The sequence below is a fragment of the Eutrigla gurnardus genome (assembly GCF_963514095.1).
Source record: "Eutrigla gurnardus genome assembly, chromosome: 2".
Classification (NCBI taxonomy): Eukaryota; Metazoa; Chordata; class Actinopteri; order Perciformes; family Triglidae; genus Eutrigla; species Eutrigla gurnardus.
In genome coordinates, this window is record NC_139916.1 from 6,394,352 (window position 1) to 6,415,401 (window position 21,050).

Sequence of the window (21,050 nt, forward strand, 5' to 3'; positions counted from 1 at the left end):
GCTGCAGCCTGGAGCAGCCATGACGCTGTTTGTCAGGTTGACGCTCACTCTAAATTTCCTTCCGTGTGTTATTATGGGATTCACATGTTGTTGTGCCACCTTCTTAAAAACGTACAGGTTTTTTTTTCACACCCCAATGCAGTAAAACAGCATAAATAATTACAATAGCTCTATGTGGACAGCAAAAGAAAACCTAATCTAAACTCTAATCACACAACATTACATATCACAGTCCGATAACAGCTACTGTTTGTGGCTCCAACAGTGCCTCAAGTCACTTGAGTCTGTCCGTTGGAGCTAAAGACTGCAAGTTTGATAATTTTTTCATAAATCAGTTGTTGTGAAGGTAGAAAGAATTGAGCTTACAGCACATCTAGGCCAGTCATCATATCCGCTGCTAGCACAACACGCCCAAATCTGCGAGAATGATTCAATATTTTCCTTCTGTCTACAATCTTCAAAAGTGTTACTGAGCTCTTAAGTAAATATCTCTGATGTTATCTGTATGATCTGTATGATGATGACAGTTTGCTGTTGAAGAATACACACAACGCAAACCACACTGAGCATCTGAACAGCATATTGGCACAAAGACATGGAGATCGGAGGTAATCACCTTTAAAAGGAGAGCAGTGAGATAGATTTACTAGACAAAGAGAAGAGGGGGAAAGACAGTAAGTTATTTGTGATGGGAGGGTGGAAGGAAAGGATTTATATCTCTGGTTCTTGATGAGATTAATGCACCAACATCAGAGAGTCTGCCTTGTGTATTCGACAATTTATAATAGCGTTGAGGCACTGCAGTATTTTGATCCATGACTGAGAAACACTATCAAGCAAGGACAGAGGAGATATGCAAAGTAAATAAATACAATCATTTAAAATCCTCTTATCATAAAAAAGGATTATAATAAGGGGGCTTTTATTTATTTTATTTTTTTTACTTTTTAATGTTGGCCTGTCCACCAGAGACCTTCAAAAAATCTAAACAAAATTTCAGTTTAAGTCAATGTAGACAAAATACTCCACATTTTGATTGATTATTTAAATTATTGATGCCTGGGTACATAAGCAGTTTATTTATGTTCTGTTGTGACTTCATACCAATGCATCCTGTTTAATTTTGATCATATGTTTTGCATGTAAAATCTGAAAAATAACTTGCTGCTTAATGCAAAACATACAGCGGGGTTAAGCTCAAAGAACATTCAGAGGGAACGTTATAAAAAGTCCTTGCCAAGTGTTACGGTAAGCATGAATGCATTTATTCATAAGTCGTCAAATGAATGTAATTAAAAGCAGGCAGAACTAAGAACTCACATCACTGAAAAACATGAGGCCTGCCTGCAATGGAATAGACGGCATTGATTTGACAGTTTTGCTCCAAATTGATGCAAATCGTTCCATTGATCGTATCGTCTCGATGTGGAGGTTCACGTGTCCATACTTGTCATATTGGGTGAAGGGCTTATTTTCCATAAGTATAATGCTGCGCGGCTTGCTGGTGTGATACTGGGTGACTGTTACACGATGGGGCTTATAGTTGGTTGTGAACACTGTGTTCTCCTTTATATATCAGCCGTGCCACAGCTCCTAAATTCGATGACAGTGTGAAGACTCGGGTTATACAGAGCCAGAGCTCCCTGTTTTCATCCCTGTTTGCCGTGTGTCAAGCTCCGTCTGCAGAGTCTACACCTGGCTGTTTACTAACCGCGCGGCGCTGTTTGTGCGTTTGAGGGTGTGCACCTCCAGAACAATGTGTGGCTGGAGATAATAGTTTGTGCATCTGTCTTTGTATAATTGTAGTTTTTTTTTCGCGACCCCAGTCGGGACACTGGTGTTTGATGAGGCCCGGTCGCTGGTAGATTTTGTGCAGCTGTCACGCAGCACCTTTGCTCCCGTACTCCTGTTTGCTGTTTGCTCAGATGTGGGCTGGTGGTGTCATCTGCAACCAGACTGAAGTATGCTTTGTCTGGCGACAGGATTTGACAATACTATATATTTGCTGAACAGCGGCAGCAGCTTTGGCTGGGCAGCTCTTTCCTGAGTGGACAGATTTACACTCTTTGAGAAGATTTAGTTTGCGTGATATATCCTTTAATCATCACCCTGCACATTTGATGTCATGGGAGTGAAGTTAACCCTCCTTTTCAGGTTAATAGACTTCAAATTTTTAATGGGGATGCCTGGTATCTTCATTTTATATTAAACCGCATGTCGGTCAATATTTTTTTATGAATCAGTTCCCAGTGTATTTATCAGCCATCACTGAAAACGGTAAAATCTGTAGCCATATCATTTTGGAAAACCACCATAACTTACCGTTATGCAACCTCTAGAAAAAGTGTCTGAACTACAATTTCTACAGTATATATACTGCATTCAATTAGCTAATTACCACTCGTCAAAGCACTGCAAGAACAGCTGATGTGCTGGATATATTGCAAGCCCGGTTGATTACAGCCCTCTGTGTGATAAATATGAATATAATCCCATTATTGTTCATTATTATATGTTATCCTGAAGTCTCCCTTTCTTTGTAACCAAATGAAGGTACACAAAAGCATAAATGTACTATTTATACACAGAGACAAGAGCTGCTCTTCTGAAGCCCGTTACATGATTGTAATAATCAAATACGACCTGCACTCAACTCTCTTTTCTTCATGTGAACGAGATAAGATAATGAGAGTTTCAGCAACCTGGTTCACATTGTATAATTAAAAAATCTCACACATGTACATGTTGTAAATCCCATTTATGACCCTATGGTCCTGAATAGTCTCTATAATTGACACGTCTTATGTAACTATTATTGACGGTATTGACTGACAGCTAAGAACATTTGAGCAGCCTTTAAAATGAGTTTTCCTTTATTGTTTCCGTTGTCTATTAAAAGCTATCCGGTATCTTCTGTTGTGTTGTGTATGAGAGACAAACAGTCATACCAAAAACATGTTATAAAAAGACCCGTACAACCTACACTCCACTCCACACGTTATTGACAAAGCAGTAAGTAGAAATATCCTATTTTGGTTCACTGAATAATCACTAAAGACACGAGCCTGAGGGGGAAAACTATGAACCCGAACCTTGAAAGATGTTGTACAGTATTTGTTATTTTTAGTTCAAGTGTTTCCTTCATTTTATCTACACGCTATTTAATCTACATGCTATCTATCAAACAACCATCCATCCATCTACCTGTATGGGGGGCTGTAGCCGATCCCAGCTGACATTGAATGGCAGGGTTCACCTGGACAGGTAACCAGTCTATCACAGGGCTGACGTGTAGAGACAGACAGGTACCTAGTCTATCACAGGACCGACATGTAGAGACAGACAGGTAACCAGTCTATCACAGGGCTGACATGTAGAGACAGACAGGTAACCAGTCTATCACAGGGCTGACGTGTAGAGACAGACAGGTACCTAGTCTATCACAGGACCGACATGTAGAGACAGACAGGTAACCAGTCTATCACAGGGCCGACATGTAGAGACAGACAGGTAACCAGTCTATCACAGGGCCGACATGTAGAGACAGACAGGTAACCAGTCTATCACAGGGCTGACATGTAGAGACAGACAGGTAACCAGTCTATCACAGGGCTGACATGTAGAGACAGACAGGTAACCAGTCTATCACAGGGCTGACATGTAGAGACAGACAGGTAACCAGTCTATCACAGGGCCGACATGTAGAGACAGACAGGTCCCCACCCTGCATGTCTTTGGACTGTGGGAGGAAGACGGAGAACCCGGAGAGAACCCGGGCTGACACAGGGAGAACATGCAGACTTCACACAGAAGGAACCCGAACCGGGAATCGAACCCGGTACCCTCTCTCAGGGAGGCGATAGTGCTACCCACCACTGTGCAGCCCTCAGACCATAAACTAAGTAATATTTATAATTTAGCATAAAACCAGTTTTTAATTAAAATGCACTCCCACAGCTATACTCCACATCGAACGATAAACTCAAATCCATAGTAATTCTGAACTGTAATAAAGTTGCTATACGTTAAGCCAATGCAACGTGCATCTATTGATATGTGAAGGGTGATTAATGTCACTGCCCGCTTCATTGCAAGCCAATGAATCACGACGCAACACTGCAATCTTGATAAGAGCCACAGAGAGAGAATCAATAGGAGTGAAGCAGGAAAAGTATGTATCGGGCGTCTGGCAATACTGATGAAAATGGAGGCATTTTCTCTCATCCATCAACGTGGTTTGCTAATCAGCACAGTTCTCCAATCAGCAGAGGAAGAAAGAGCACGCAGAACTGAAAGTCATAAATACTTTATGCTGCCGAGCTGTATTTTGCTGGAGAAGTAGACACATTTCGCCTGGTTTACCACTGTGTACTTCAGTGTCAGCTCTTCAAACACACACACACACACACACACACACACACACACACACACACACACACACACACACACACACACACACACACACACACACACACACACACACACACACACACAGTGTCTGCAGCTTGCTGTGTTGTCACATAAAGTCAGATCAGCCGAGAGAAGCTGTCAGCAGAAGCAAAAGTATTATTAGCTTTGACCTTTTGCGGTAAAAATCTTCAGGTAAAACATGAATGTGTTCAGCCAGTGTTTGGACGACTGCCAATAGCCCATCTCTTAGAGTTCATTATAACGTCTCTGTGATTCTCCTGCATGTGTGAAAAGGGAATACGACGTTAATATGTGAGGTTAATAGAGGCCACGTTGTCCTTGCCCACATGACTCACAGCCAGGGCTGGAACTCGGGATTTTTTCCCATTGTGAAATAATCTGGCAGTTCTTTTTTTCTTGATTAATTTTTTCACCTATACGTGTCAGAAAATAATGTAACAATAATGACTTTCAATGGCGATTGACTTCAAATTGCTTGTTTTATTCTCAATACCCCGTTTGATGCAATTAATTGTCATGCATTAAATCCTCACATTTGAGAGTTGCAAAATAGTTGCTTATTAATTGTCTATCAATCAATTCATCGATAAATTGCTCCTCAACAAGTTACGATAAAAGTGATCAGCGATCTATTTCGTCAGGCACAGCATAGTCTAGTTGTTTTTAGATGCTTTTAAACAGTAATGCTGTTGCTATGTGCCAGAGTTTGTATTCAATAAAGCTACAGTGACCTCAGGTCTAGTGGGAGAAGTGCTAGCTTTGCCTTAAATTATTCCAGTCAGCCTGGTTCAAGTCTGCTTTTGTACCTTTAGCAAAGGCCCAGCAGCTCGTCAATAGAAACCATCTCAGCCCATACTGTAGTTTATTACACATTCTGCTTTCCTTGGTGGTGAATTGATTGTAGCTCATCATCGTCTATGTACACATTTCTTACATTTTTCCCTCTTGAAAGGGATTTTTTCGGGGGTGGAATTTCTCCCTGATCTGAATCGAGGGTCTTTGGACGAGGGCGTCATATGATGTACCGATTGTAAAGGCTCTACTTAAAATATAATTGACTTGACTCTTCAGAATTTGTAAGGGAACATGTTCTCATGAGAAAAAGGAAAGAAGGTCTAATAAATCAGTCCATGCTGTGTGTTATATACCAGTATAATGTGCATTATGAAACCGTGTGCTGTACTTATCCTGACCCTCTTGCTTTCAGAAATGGACAAGAAACCAAGGACGAGTGTATTGACTTCAGCCTCTGAGAGTCTCTATAGACCGGACTGATTTGCATAACGGTGTTAATATTAACATTCCTTGCCTCAGGATATTCCATGAACACTGTGGTCTATTGAAACATAGCAGAGATGGTCCACATGTTCTCTTTAATCTCACATCTACAGTCGCTCTTGCAAAAAAAAAAAAAAAAAAAGAATAACCCTGAAACCTTGAAGCAGAAGTGCACACTGATCCCTGATGCCGTTAAGTGCATCTTTTATGTTTCGACATTAGATGGTATCATCATGCGAATCATTCTTCCACAACTGTCGTGAGGAGCGGCCCTTTTTGGTGGAATCATTGGCAAAGCTTTGTTTTATATTTATTGTCAGTGATGAGAGAGAGGTCATGTTGTCAACCTCTATTTATATGCACATTTGTTAATCTTTCTTATTAAACCAAACTTTGACTTTGCCTCTGATGCAGAAATCTTGTGTTACATTACATTCTGAACATTACTGACTGTACTGAGGGTGGGAGTAGTACGATGGACACGCAGATGGTGTTGAGATTGCCTCAAAGGCACATGATATGTGATACTTTTCCATCTCACTCAAAGTCTGTCACTTGTGATGTGCGGCTGAACGCACACAGGCACGCATGTTACCAGCGGGTCCTTGTGCATGTTTGATTTAAACTACAGCTTCGACTGTAGATGAAAGGAGTTGCCAGAGGGAGACAGTCTGCAATCAATCCAAGGACATCGAAACCTGAGAGAATCAAAAGTGAAAGAATAAAAAATGTCCCACGTTTAATAATATGGATTTATATCTTGATAGAAAAATGTGCTAAAGGCTGCTAAATGCTAAAATGTTCACAATGGTAATGCTAATCAGCTGATGTTTAGCAGGTTTAACATTATGCTCTCCAACGTAGTTAGCATGCTAGCTTTTGCCAATTAGCACTAAACAAAGTAAAGCTGAGGCCGATGTGAATCCTTAGTTTGGCCCTTCAGCAACGTCTACATGGGCTGTTTTAGGAATAATTAAATACCAACAAAGTCTAGAGGTTAATTGTCATGTGAGTACAAGCTATAGCAGATGCTGCTTCGAGTGCCTGATCAGTATTAGGCATGTGCTACTTTCAACAGAGATAAGAAGGAAATAAAATGGCTACTTCCATCATCTGCTTTGTGCAGTCTTGACTATAGACTGTATTTAAGGAGTGCAAGATTTTTGCAACCAGTGAATGGAAGTGACCGTATTTGGACTGTAGAGGAGTAACAAACTAAAGAAATATATTTTCTTCCCTGTACAATCAAAGCAGTAGGTTTGTTTATTTTTTTGGATTGATTGGAGTCTGACAAGCCTGGTAACCTCTCTAATTTCTGATATTCATGGACAGGATATCAAAGAGGAAAGAAGGCCAAGAGTTTGCCCAGTTGGGTTATATTAAGATGTTGTCTCCTCTATTTGCGGATGATGTTGTCCTTTTGGCTTCGTCAGACCGTGACCTACAATCTCAGGCGGGATGGTGGATTGCTCAATTGAGGTTAGGGAAGGGGAATATTTGAGTGGTGGAATACAGGTACCTTGGGGGTTTTATTTGTGAGCAATGGTATAAAAGGATTGAAAGATCGACTGCAGTTTAGGGGCGGTGTATCAGACTGTAAGTAGTAAAGACAGAGCTCACAGCTCTCAATTTAACAGTCAATTTCAGTTCCAACTCTTACTTGCAGTCACAATAGGAAGAATGAGATTGTGGATACAATCAGCTGAGATGAGGTTCCTGGTTTCACTCCATGTTATTATCGTGAGGAGCTCAGAGATTTGGGAGGACCTTGTTATGCTTGTTCCCTCCCATAGACAGCAGCCACTACAGGGATTACATGTCACAACTGGCCTGGGAGTGCTTGTTGTTCTCCAGGAGGAGCTTGAGGAAGTTTCTTGGGGAAAGGATGCTGGACTGCTCTGCTCGTCCAGAATTATTTATTAAAATGGGTTGATATTCTATCTTTAAAGTAATGTGTGCTTGTTTTCCTAACCTGGCTTCAATGTTGGGGTGACCTGTTGTTTTCGCTTGCTTCTACAGATAACCAAGCAGCAGCTTCAGCAGACCAAGGATCGTTTTCAGGCCTTCCTCAATGGAGACACACAAATCGTGGCTGACGAGGCATTCATCAATGCTGTGCAGAGCTACAATGAGGTACCAACACACCACCGATAGCAGCACAATGACAGTCAGAACCATTTTGTTATCGAAGTGCAGAGACTTGCTTTCAAATGAATAAATTAATGTGAAATACATCATTCATATGTGTCCCCATTTCAGAAATGCATTACAGAAATTTGAGATCATTCATTACCTATAAATATCAACAATTTTGGGACATGTGATGTAGAGTATTTGTTATTATGTGCACCGTATGCTCTGGATCGCTTTTGCAGCACATTGAAAACAAGAAAGGACGGCAAGTCTAAAAAAATCAGAAAAGCACAACACATTCCTGCTGCTATTCCATGTCAGAATGCTTATATTCAGATGCCTGAGTGGTAAAATGGTGGCTAAAGCTTTTGCACTGCACAGATTATGAGTCAGAGCATGTGGCTGACACAGCCATCTTTTCCAACCTCGCTATTCAGTCGGCAGATGAAAAAGTCATTATTGCCGCGCATAATGACCAAATCCATGATGGAAAAAACAAGTATAGCCATTATGAAAAACTGAAGTATGAGGTTGGAACCATCAGGAAAGGCAAATATAGACTTTTACAGTTTATAGGCATGGAAGGTAATTACAAGATGAAATGTATTTGACAGTTGACCAGGATTTAGTTTATTTTGTGTTATATTTCAAGGGATTATTTGCCACATTTTATGTGGATGTCCTATCAGTGCTGATGGCAAATGTAATCCACATCTTTGTACATCTTCTGAATTCTATGACAGGCTCCTTTGTTAGACTTTCCAGCGTTCCAACAAGCAGCACCTCTGGTTTGGTTGAAATACATCCATAATTTACTGAATAAGATGTGAAAATATGCCGGCTCTTCATGCTGTTTTTCTCTGCCGTGCCGGCTGCACACTTAGCAGCTTGTTGCCTCTCACACTCCTTCTTTCGGACGCAGACAATTAAATTAAGGCACCGCCCGTTGGTGTTTGCTCTCGGCAGCTCAGATTCTGGAGGGTACCTTCTGCCAAACATATCCTTCCCACTGCAGCAGCTGCCTCCAGCGGCCTCTCTCTGCCTGGATATCCGAGTTAGCCAGAACAAATGCAAATGGGAAACCAGCTTCTTATACAAATTCAACCTGCAAAGTGTTGTTATCCACTGATACATATCCCAAATGACAAGGGTAATGAAGCACTGTACTGTCATGTTTCAGGACAGGAGTGGCTGCTTTTTTAGCCATAATGGATGCTAAGAACGAAATGTGACTGTCAGAGTGACAAAGCGGTCGGCTCTGATGGCTACTTCGCTTGATGCTGTGACACTATAGCATCGCCTGTCTCTGTCCCTGTTAGGCTGTCATTAGCAGGAGACAGAATGTAGCTTTGGTTGTGTTGAGTAAAATATGTATATGCTGCCTCCAATTGTGCAATAGCAACATTATAAAAGAACAGTCCCCTTTGCTGATAAAGACAGAAATATATATTTAAGACGGAAAAGCTTCTCACAACTCTTATGCAATGTATTCTACTGTAACTATGAGTCTATTTTTTAGTCTTGAGCAACCAAATTACTGGTCATAACATAAAAGTATTTCTTTTTATGGATCTCTCCATCTCACACGTGCCGCAATTACTGACATTGTTCTCTCACGACGTAGGTGTTCCTAAAGAGCGACCGCGTGGCTAAGATGGTCCAGAGTGGCGGCTTCTCGGCCAACGATTTCAGGGAAGTGTTCAAGAGGCACATCGAGAAGCGCGTGCGCAGCCTCCCCGAGATCGACGGCCTGAGCAAGGAGACGGTGCTCAGCTCCTGGATGGCAAAGTTCGACACCATCTACCGCGGCGACGAGGATCCACGCAAGGCACAGCAACGCATGACGGCCAGCGCGGCCTCCGAGCTGATCCTCAGCAAGGACCAGCTGTACGAGATGTTCCAGAACATCCTCGGCATCAAGAAGTTCGAGCACCAGCTGCTTTATCAAGCCTGTCAGGTAAGAGCTCAACCCCCACTCGGAAGATACACTCGGCCCAAATATTTGAGCGCAAGCTGAAAGAAAGATATTTAAAGGCATTTCAGAACTTAGATATTTTTTTGCAACCCTTGTGTTTGACTCAAATTAAACCCAGATCAATTTAGGGCTTTTTTATTATTACAGACAATAATTCACCAAATGTACCAGATTCTTGCAAAGAAACTCCTCGGCTAAAGTGTGAAAACACAATAATATTGTGTTGATCTCTCTGAATAAAACAATTTGACATTAAGAGGGTAGAATCACAATTTAGCGAAATATGTCATAATATGTCAAAATACTCCATGAAAATGCTTAATCAGACAAATGCTCAACAATAATCAACCTTCTATCATTTGTTTACTGTTGTGCTAACTAGATTAATGATAATAATGGCTATTTAATGACTTGTTTATTAGTATTTGCAATAGACAAGGTGTAGTTGTTGAATGAACTTACTTTAAAAATAAATGTGTCTCCTCAAGATGTATCTCCCGATACCAGGCATTAATACTTCATAGCTGAGATTATGGGATAATAGTGGACACAGGGGGCTTGTGTCAGACATAACTCTCCTTCCATTGCTGTCTTTTTTGTGTTACTGCTCTGGGAACGCTGAAAGTAGCACTAACGTATTCTTTCTTCAGGATGTTAATTAAAAGTCTCATCATGACAGAATTTGCAGGGCTCCGACTCATTTACATCTGCTCATCATTCAGTGCATAAAAAAACATAACTCATTTCGATCTAATGGACTCCCCTATTGGAAGCCAGAGAGTTTTAAAATGCTGAATTTCTTTGGACCAGGTGTCATCCTTCATTCAACAGTGGCTAATGCACTGTATAAATCTAGGCGGATGGCATGCGGTGCTGTTAAACAAATGAGATGGTTCAGTATTCTTCAAATGTCTCTGTTGGCAAAGATCAATATGGCCTCTGTTCTGCAGAGTGTTCATTCGTTAGATGCTTCTAATGCCGAGGTGCCGTGCATCGCCGTATATCCTCCAAATCCACTGTGCATTTTTTTCTTCCCAAGCCTTTGAAGATGCTTAACCTAGTTTTTCTTAATGTGCTGGCAGCAGAGCTGCTAGTATCCAGTCAGAAATCTGCAAGCACAACGTAATACCATTGAGCTGAGCAGATCCCAGTCTCAACAATACAGAGCTACACAAGATCATTCAACAATACACCAACATAAAGACACGTATGTTGCAGAAATGTGTTCGTGTGCGGCTTCATACTGTGGTGTGATACTGATTTGTGACAAATAACGGAGGTAAAAATGGGAAATGCATCTAGGTCGTCGTTGCGTAAAGGGACTGATTTGTTTTGAATTGATCTTTTATGTATGTACATATGTGAATACATATTACATAATTTGCACAAGAGAACCACAATTTCTGTTTTTACTGATCTGCTTTTTCTGCTGTTCTTGGATCATCTCTCTCTCTCTCTCTCTCTCTCTCTCTCTCTCTCTCTCTCGCTCTCATTTCGTTTGCTATTCTAATGAAGACATCAGACTGTACTGATTCTCACTTTGAACATCTTGTCAGTAAGAAATAAGCAGCCATATATCGCCCTCTACTAAATGATAAAGTCCTCGCTGAAAAGGAGATGCAGCAACTCAGTCAGCAGGAGCTCAGGGCTGCTGGGAGTGGATGAAAGGTTTTCATGGATTGGCTGGGATTCAGAGGCCATCAGTTCTTTTTTTTTTTAACCATCGCTAGGGATTTACATTTTTTTTGCAGTTACATCCAAATAGTAGAAAGGGCGCACTGAACTATTTCTGTCTCATGCTGAAGCAAGAGCAGCCCCTAGAAATGGCTATCAGACTAATCAGGCTGGTACGGCCGGCGGCTGCACCAGCCGGACTCGGAGCTCGACTCCCTGATGGCTCTGGGTTTTTTAGCTGTGGTGACACCAAGCGTAACCAAACAACTGTCAGAAAATCTTTTTGGTGTCTGTGTTGCAAAGCAGTTTTGTACACCATCACTTGTTAATTATATTAGTAGAACTTTGTGTCCACTGTCCACTTTTAATTTGGCCTAAATATGAACATTGCCTCAAATAGATTAAAAAGAGATATGTGTTTTTGAACCTGGCAGTGGTCAGGTTTATTTTGGGTTTTAAAGAAAACAGCTAGGGCAGCAATCAGTTGTATAACTGCAGACTAGAGAGAGTGAAGGCAGGCAAAAGCACATGAAAAGATATTTTGCTTCTCTCAAATCATTTAACCAAACTGACTTCGCTATGCACACACTTTGACGTGGGAACAGCACAATCTGAGCAGCGCATGACATTTAAACAGGTTCTTATTAAACTCTGTGAAATGATTCATAATCCCTATTATGACAATAGTTACCAAGCTGTTGTGTGCTCTGTAAGCAATGAAAGACTAAAGGAAGAATCTCAAAAAGTACAAGCAGTATTCATTTTCTCAAAAGGTGCATAGGTGACATTTGTTTGGTATAGTGTCTTCAGATAGTGTCCTTGTTTATTTTACAGTAAAATAAGGAGACATTGCATATGCATAAATATATTCAGCATTAAGTCTTTTTGTCTAATTTGAATGTTTTCACAATTGGCTCAAGAAAACAAACTCGATCACCATTTTGAGCAAATAATCATTAGTCAATGCTGCATTACTCACTGTTTGCCACAAGAGGGCGAATAACTCCAAAACAAGCTGACAGCTATAGAGCTAGTACCATATTAGCGTTGACGTTAGCATACCGTTGCCTACTTCAACGTCCATAATTGAAGGAGGAGCCTTAATATTAATTAAGAGTCGTGCTTCTGACTATCCAATGAATGTAAGTCTCATACTTATTCTTTATTTTTCGCTCAGTTTTGGTCTCCAGCAACTCCAACTACCTGCATGGTAACCTTAGCTTAGTTCTCCATGGTAACCTTAGCTTAATTCTCCATGGTAACCTTAGCTTAATTCTCCATGGTAACCTTAGCTTAATTCTCCATGGTAACCTTAGCTTAATTCTCTATGGTAACCTTAGCTTAATTCTCTATGGTAACCTTAGCTTAATTCTCCATGGTAACCTTAGCTTAATTCTCCATGGTAACCTTAGCTTAATTCTTCAGCACTGGATGGATACGATCATTTAATGGCGATACCTACGTTAAGGAGGCTCGCTCCTTTCTATTTAACTAAACTATTTGTCATTCTGGGTAGTAGCTTCGAGATAACTAAAGCATAGCGTTGGAAACAAATAAATTGTCAATTGTATAACGTTTTTCTTTCGTTGTCTGTCCTAGTAGTGGAAATACGCAACCTACGCTGTTTCCAAGGCTAAATGGCTTTGGCAGGAAGCTCATTTTGTCCTGTATGACTTTGTAATGCAGAGGTCAACTATATTTGTGCAGCGCATTTAAAAACAACAGGAGTTGTACCAAAGGGACTTGTCAGCTGCCATGAAGGTAACTGGACTGCTGGTGGGCAGATGCGATGAGAAGACAGTTTTATTCCCTTTTCCAGGGTTTAGTGCACAGTGTGGCTTGGCAATGGAGTGGTGGATATGAAATTGTAATCCATAGTCAAGTCAAATTTAATCAGCTTTATTTGTATAGCACATTTAATTAACTTTATTTTTCATTATGAGTTAGCGTTTCACTTTACACAATCATTTGGTAAGTTTTCATCAAACATATTGCTTAATAAGGGTTTTATATGATTTTATGCATTTTTACAATTTGTATTTAATTCATATTTAATTGTATTTATTTTTAATTAGTGAGACGAACTGACTGAGATGGCATTGTGTCCCGTGGTATGGGGTTGTTTATATCATTATATCCTCAATTAATACAAATTCATTATTTTATAAATACGGAAAATTCCCATCATAATTTCCTGATGCCTAAAATTTAGATCATTCACATTATTTCCCCCCAAAACCAGTCGGAATCCAATTCTACTTCATTATATAGAAAAGCAGAAAATCCTCATGCCAGTGACCACACCATACTGAAATCAGCTTTCCCTCTGCCAGGCTTTGAAGGAGACCCCTCCTTTTTTCTATTTAATTTCTCTTGTCAGCAACTGTTAGTTGGGAAATGAGGCCTGAGCTTTTCCTGGTTTAGCCTGTAGCTCATATAATTGCGTAATGGAGCCTCTTCACTGCACACAGGATTGGGAGAGGATGAAAGCATTTGCTATGCCCGCCCGGCCACTTCTAAACTGAAAAAGCAGTGGTGCCGCAAAGCAGGGTGAAGCTTTATTACACTCGTGTGGAATCTTGACAATGTTTAATATAAGAAAAAATTAAAAGTTTGTCCTTAATAGAGATATCTTAACTCAGCACTACCCAGCACCATGGAGGGTAAGAACATCTGGAAATGAAGCTGGTGAGAGGGAATTATAAAAAAAAAAAAAAAAACAGTATGACTGTAAAACCCAAAAAATAGTCCTGTGGAGCTGGAGGGGAACTGGAAAGTCGGTTAATTTCCCATTTGAACAACCCCTCCCGCATTGCACATAGTAATATAATATAAAATAAGTGCGTAGGACAGCGTTCAAGAAGATGAAAAAGACACAATAAACCAAATCTCTGCAGTAGACTGAAGATATGTTACTCTAAGTTAATTAAGATGTTTGTTGAGATGGAGAATTATTTACAGCATCCATTCATTAGTACATTTTCAATAAGCATGTCGCTACACCGGCACAAGAGCAGCTTTCTTTCACAGTGAAACTCTAACGATAGACCAGCTGCTTCAAGTCCTCCAGGTCTCATCCAGCTACGATCTAGACCTATAGCTGCCCTGCCTTTGTTCTCTAGAAGAAACCTGCCCCTGGCCAGGTGGGCTATCTGCTTCTAATTTCCCAGCATCCACTCGGGAATCTGTCATCAGCTGTGCTGTTAACTACCTGCCTGCTTCGGCTCCGTCACCTTTAACCCGCTGTCCACATGGCTAACACCGAGGCAGCGTCACCTTTATTTAGCTGCAGTGCTGCTGTCGGCTTCGGGAACGTAGATCCAAACTTACCTTTTAGCCATTCTTATTTTATATGATTGCCTGTTCACCTAAATCATGCCTGTGGGCCATTGACAACGGTGACCTTTCAGTAGGTGTAGGCTTGGAAAGATTGGGGTGCTGTTGGGCTCAGTATGGAGTAGCTATTACAGTAGTTCACACTGACGTTGACCTCCAGCTCTACTTTCTCCCACAGCCACAACCATCTTTGCTTTTCTCTGCTGTCAAGAGAGATGGGAGTAATAGAAGAAACTGGCCCCATCCCCCCTTCACATTACATGCTTCAGAGTCTCTCATCTCATGTTAGCCATTTCGCAGACAAGCTTCAATCTGCACAGCCACAACGACCAAGATTATCTGCAGCAGTCTTGCACACTTTTCAGAATGTTCCTGGTCATATGGATTTAGGATTTTAGCTTGTGTTTTGTGGGAGGGGGGGGGATGGCACACAGATGAGGCCGTATAAAACGCAGCGTCAGGCAGAGACAAGTCAAGCTGCTGGAATTTCAGGCATGGCAGTGACAGTTCTTTTGGGATTGGACGAGTCAGATGTCGCTGGCACCGTGGTCCAATATTGCCCAGAGCTTGAGCGTTTGTCATGCAGCACAGCAGGGGAGCGGGAGGTGGGAGGTTGGACGTGGGGGGGGTCCGGGCTCAGGCTGGAATGCAATCAGTATCAGTCACAGCTATGGTCGTGGGTGAATCTGGTTTTCCGGTATCGGACATGACAACGAAAAGAAAACTCACGCATTTGAGACTTCCTACCACAGGATGCTCACCGCTGTTCGAGTGTCACTGCGTGGCAGAACACCACTGAGTACCGCTGTGCTGCAAGTGCAGACATTCTGCTGCAGCTGGTGGCAACGTCTGATTATGTGCTCTACTAAACAGGAACTCTGGGTTATGTAGCAGGGTGGCTGTTTAGTGGCCAGCGCTGGTAACACACTAGAATTGACGGTTCACACTGACTGTCCTCCATTTAAGATAACATCTGTCTGACTTCACTTCATAATGTGCACATCAGTGAACAAAATCAATTACAGAAAGAACGGCAAAAAATAGCTAGATAAAAGAAAGCAAAATGGTTTTTTTTTCTGCTGCTTGCAACTATCAAGATGCCCCGTAATTCCTATAAGACTGGTGTTTTACCGCTCTATCGGTGTGATCATCCCCTTTAACAGCTGCCCTGTGACTTCAGCTCATTCTCCCTTAAAATAGGGTTGCTGGAAGGGGCAGAGAATCAATATAATAAAGCCTGAAAGACGAGGGCTGTTAATGTAATAGGAGTGGGAGAAATACCGTAAGGCACACAGAGGTCAGCTCTGGCTCGTGTCCCAGCAGCAGGACACGAGAGGACTTTCCGCTGCTGTATCACAAATAGATCAGGTGCTCAGCTGGAAAGATCGTGCAGCTGGGCGGAGATGATTCTCTCACGTCATGTTTTATTCACCAAATATATTTGGCTAGCTCCATGATATCCCAAACCCAAAATATGACAGCCAACCTAGTCAAAATGTGTATTATGCTAGCATTGAAACGCACACTGGTCTGCATCTAGATGTGTGTGCTTTCTCAAACAGAAAAAACAGAAAAAACTCATAAATTATATAAAGGTGGGTGGTTTTCAGAAAACATTGTCAGCTTGGCTTGTTGCTAACAAATTGCAAGATTCAGTTCGCACTATGCTCCTTTGACAAGCTAATAAACAAATATTAATGTTTTATGTGCCTGACTGTGTAAAGGAAAAACTGAAATATGTCCCATAGCATACCCAGTGGTATGGCACCTGTGTGTAAAACTCAAAGACTTCGCAACATAACGACACCCGTGTTAGACGAGGTAGATTTCATTTCTTACTGAAAACTTGCTCAACAGTGCTTTGCTGAAAGCTTTGCGACTCCCAAGGTACAACTGTGGAGCAGATACCTTGTCTCAATTAGGCTCCTGCCCTCACAGAGGAGTTGGTGACTCGTGAGTCACGACATCACATTTGACAAGAATGAGACATTTTGGCAGAGAGAATAAGTGAAGAAGTGAAGCATACAGAAGCAGAGAGCGGGAGAGAGACATCAGCCCTCTATTCTATTTCCTTGTGTCAGCTAATATAAAACTCTCATTCATTATTGATGTGAGGGAGCCATGAATGTCTCTGCTTTTCATTACTCCAGGGCAAAAACTAGGCTAACAGACTTCTTTCCCCGGGGCTGATCTTGTCCAGTGCAGGCAATTTTTCATATATTCTAAAGAAATTACAATACCGCTGGTTTTATCTCCTTGTGCCAAAATAGTTTGGAATGGCTTATTTAAATCGAAGCATTGTCTTTTTCTTTCTCTTGCCCGAGCGGGTAAGATGTGATTTTCATTCTGCTGATTGAAAATCAAGAGGAAAAGGAAAAATTCTTAACATTTGACCACTTTTAAAAAAGACCTCTCCACAAACAGCAGTCCATCACCGTCTCTATGGTGACGGCAGCGTGGTTCTAAAGGGATTGGTGAATATTTTTGATTTTCATTCGTGATTTTTCTATTCATGTGTTCTGCCACACTGTGTTCTTATGATTGCATGTCATTCGGACAAAATGGAGGTCTAAATAGTGTTGCTATGCCCTGCTACTATTCATCATCATTACTAATGGGAATGACCTCCAACCTTTGGATTGCATGTATGGTCAAATTTGGTCTAGCTTCGACATCATGTCATTTAAATGCTGCTATAGCACACACATTTAGCATTAATTGGGAACTCTGCTGAGGTCTCGCGGAGTACAAATATATACATGTGAAAACTTTGTATTCAGTCTTTAGTGGCTCTAGAGGGAGCAGCACATAATCTGATGAGTTGGGGCTCCAAGTTTGAGAAAGAAAGTAACCCATCCAGAGGTGTGGAGTTGGAAATAAGTGACCTTTCCAGACCACTTTATGGTCAAAAATGTACTTATTTCATATCTACGCCTTAAAGGATTTCTTGGATTTCTCATCTTTCATGCTATAATTGGTGCCAGGAGTTGTAGGTGACCTTTGACACTAACCCCCGACCGTTTTAAAGTATTGCTGGGTTCTTAATATGACCTCATTGATCTGCTCTGATTTTTATCCATAGCTGGACAACCTGGATGAGCAGGCTGCGCAGATCAGAAGAGAGCTGGATGGTCGTCTTCAGATGGCGGACCAGATTGCCAGGGTGAGTCAGACTCTGCGGGGGTCTCTTGAATATGCTTTGTTATATAGTTAATATGTCAGTAATATGGTGTAACATCACAGTCAGCCACCCACAGGTAAAAATATTGCACAATTTCAAAGAATTTACACATTTTACAAATGTGTATTTCCATTATACTAAATTGAATATCCATAATCTGATATATACACCTACACCAATGCTGATTATTTATATTTATGTATTACCTCATTGTTAATGAATTAATGAATTATGTTTGCTGAGCCCTCTCTGTTTTGTCAACAGGGTGGTAAGTTCCCCAAATTTGTGTCGAAAGAGATGGAGGCCATGTTCATCGAGGAGCTCAAGTCCTCCGTGAATCAGCTGATGGCCAATCTGGAGAGCATGCCTGTGTCTAAGGGAGGGGAGTTCAAACTCCAGAAGATGAAACGGGGACACAATACCTCCATCATTGACATGGGCCAGGAGGACGAGAACACGCTGTCCAAGTCTGACGTGGTTCTGTCCTTCACTTTGGAGGTATAGTGCATAAGGAACGAGGCCATGAATGTATAATCAAATGTATGTGAAAATGCATCATTGTGACATCATTTCAATAGAATATCTAAACACAGTGAAAAACTACAGCTGCCCAGGCCTAAACGAGATCTCATAAATCAGAGCTGCCGTCGAGAGTAAGTATAGAAACAGACAGCGGATGTGTTCAGGGGGTTGAACAGACGCTATGTGAAGAACAGACCGGCAGACGCACATACACAGAAACCCTTTTACCTGCTTCTCTAATGGGGAACGTGACTCATCTTGTTATCAGCTTGTCTGAGATGAGCTATCACCACAGAACGGGGAGCAATCGCACCTCATTCCTTATGATGCAGTGCTATTTAAGGATCCGGAAGTGCATAATGTGCAAAGAATGTGATGGGGCTTTGTTCCTTCACACAGTAGGGGTCACGCCTTTATGGAATTTGAATGCTGTAATAATTTTGCAGCAATTCACTTTTTTTTTTTTGTGGGGTAGAAATTCCATATTGCTTCGGTAAAAATCTTAATTTTGTTTAAGTGGTTTGTTTCAGCAACAACCAAAAAATCCCTCCCTTCACTGGGACATCTTTAAATAATCTAGTTAGAATCAGCTGTAGTTCAATCTTTGAGTTTTTTTGATCCCTTTGAATAGGATCATGATGTTGTTCCAATACTTTTGGAGATTGAAAATATTAAGGTTATTTCAAGAATATGCAGTTTATTTTTGATCAACTATAGCCAAAATTAATACTGATTTACTTCATAGAGTTCCATTAATATAATGTTTTTCAGTACATGGGCGAGCCGAGTGTCCTGGACTGATAAATGATATATAAACAGTGACAGTCCAATAAAATATGATGGCACCTTGAAGACATCGGTGGACCTGGTGGATGCTTTCATTCAAAGTAGATGCATTATCCTGACAGCATATATTTCTGCCTCAGGTTGTCCTACTAGGAATTTACAGCTGCAATATAATGGCCACCCCTGGCACTGTTAGTACTATATTGTGTTCACCGAGCGATTAAAGTCGTGTGTAAGATTATACCCACAAGCAGTTTCAGTGATAGAGAATTGTACTTTGCAAGAAGGATGGCTGTTATTTAAACCGGCCTTTTCTCATAGAACATCTACTTATTGGTGCGCCGACTATAAGTGCAGAAAGGGATTATGACTGGGTTAGTATTTCTAAAATATCACTATAACTCAAAGGATGTGCCGCCTTCATATCTGCTGACTTTTTTTCTCTCTGACCTGTTGAGATGAATCACTCCTGTCTACAACCCTTTACTGAGGTGTCTTGTGCTTCCTAGGTGGTGATCATGGAAGTGCAAGGGCTGAAGTCTCTGGCTCCGAACAGGATCGTCTACTGCACCATGGAAGTGGAGGGAGGCGAGAAACTCCAGACCGACCAAGCAGAAGCATCCAAGCCAACGTAAGGGCCCTGAGCATGCATGTGCACACATTCAAGCACGTTTGTTTCAGAAAATGTGCAAAAAACTCACCAGTTTTTAATCAAATGTATTATGTCCAAATAAAAGAAATTCCTTCAGTTTGGTTTTCCACATTCCACTACAGGTTGTAACGTATAGGCCCTTTTTAATTAAAGTGATGGTTCGGAGTGAAATGCACCCTAGGTCATTTCCACCATGACATCCAGCCAAATACCCCCTCGGAAGCATTTTTAGCGATGGTCAGCATTGGTCAAGATAGCCGCTATCAGCCGAATGGCTTAGTACTAGCGCTAAAGTACATAGTGTATATCTCGTAAATGACCCCACTAATAATGCATGGAATGTTACCAAACTTCTGCAGTAGTACACATAGGGTCTGCACTCACAAAACGAGGCATTTGAAAGTTTGTAAGTACACCAGGAGTTTATTTAAAAGAACACTTCCCTATTAGCTTCTATCCTCGGCTACTAACGCTAACTAACGCTACCGCAGCGTAGACGCCACTTCCGTGTTTACCCAGCCGATGCCGTGACGCGAGTTTCACGCTAGAGTATGAAAATGAAATGTTGACCTGATAATACAAGCATTTATAAACATTTAGCAAAACTTTTTCATACTCTCGCGTGAAACTCGCGTCACGGCATCGGCTGGGTAAACACGGAAGTAGCGTTTCACTCCGAACCATCACTTTAATAATTTCATCCAATTGAAAATTTCAACCTGCGCTGTCAAGAATCCCCGTTCTGATATTGATCTGGTGCCTACTGTGAATTGCTTTAGATGCCTTCGGTGAAATCCTCTTGCAAAAAAATTGAGCAAACCTACATTGCCAAACTGTATCTCAGTGGGTTGTCGGTTGCATGAAGACATTTCCAGTGCTCTCGCTTGTGTTCTCTGATACGTCTGTTCTCAAAGGCTCTTTGCAAGTGAGACACTATATTTAAAAATAAACGTGACAGTGCAGTTGAGCAATTTCCTTTTTGTCTTTGAAATATATCAATTATTTGTTCCAGACTTCTTGTAGTTTGAATACTCAAATACTATACATACATTTGCATATAATGTATAGGCTTAATGTTTTAC

General features: G+C 41.2%; 1 protein-coding gene across 9 annotated transcripts in view; it reads left to right on the forward strand.

The window, feature by feature from the left end:
• Nucleotides 1-21,050, forward strand: part of cadpsb (Ca2+-dependent activator protein for secretion b) — a 59,677-nt gene that overhangs the window by 6,625 nt on the left and 32,002 nt on the right. For all 9 annotated transcript variants that reach the window (XM_084039836.1, XM_084039837.1, XM_084039838.1 and 6 more), the window contains exons 2-6: nucleotides 7,729-7,842; nucleotides 9,467-9,799; nucleotides 17,910-17,990; nucleotides 18,273-18,506; nucleotides 19,826-19,947. In XM_084039836.1, the coding sequence (XP_083895962.1) occupies nucleotides 7,729-7,842; nucleotides 9,467-9,799; nucleotides 17,910-17,990; nucleotides 18,273-18,506; nucleotides 19,826-19,947 (884 nt within the window). The remainder of the gene's footprint in view (nucleotides 1-7,728; nucleotides 7,843-9,466; nucleotides 9,800-17,909; nucleotides 17,991-18,272; nucleotides 18,507-19,825; nucleotides 19,948-21,050) is intronic.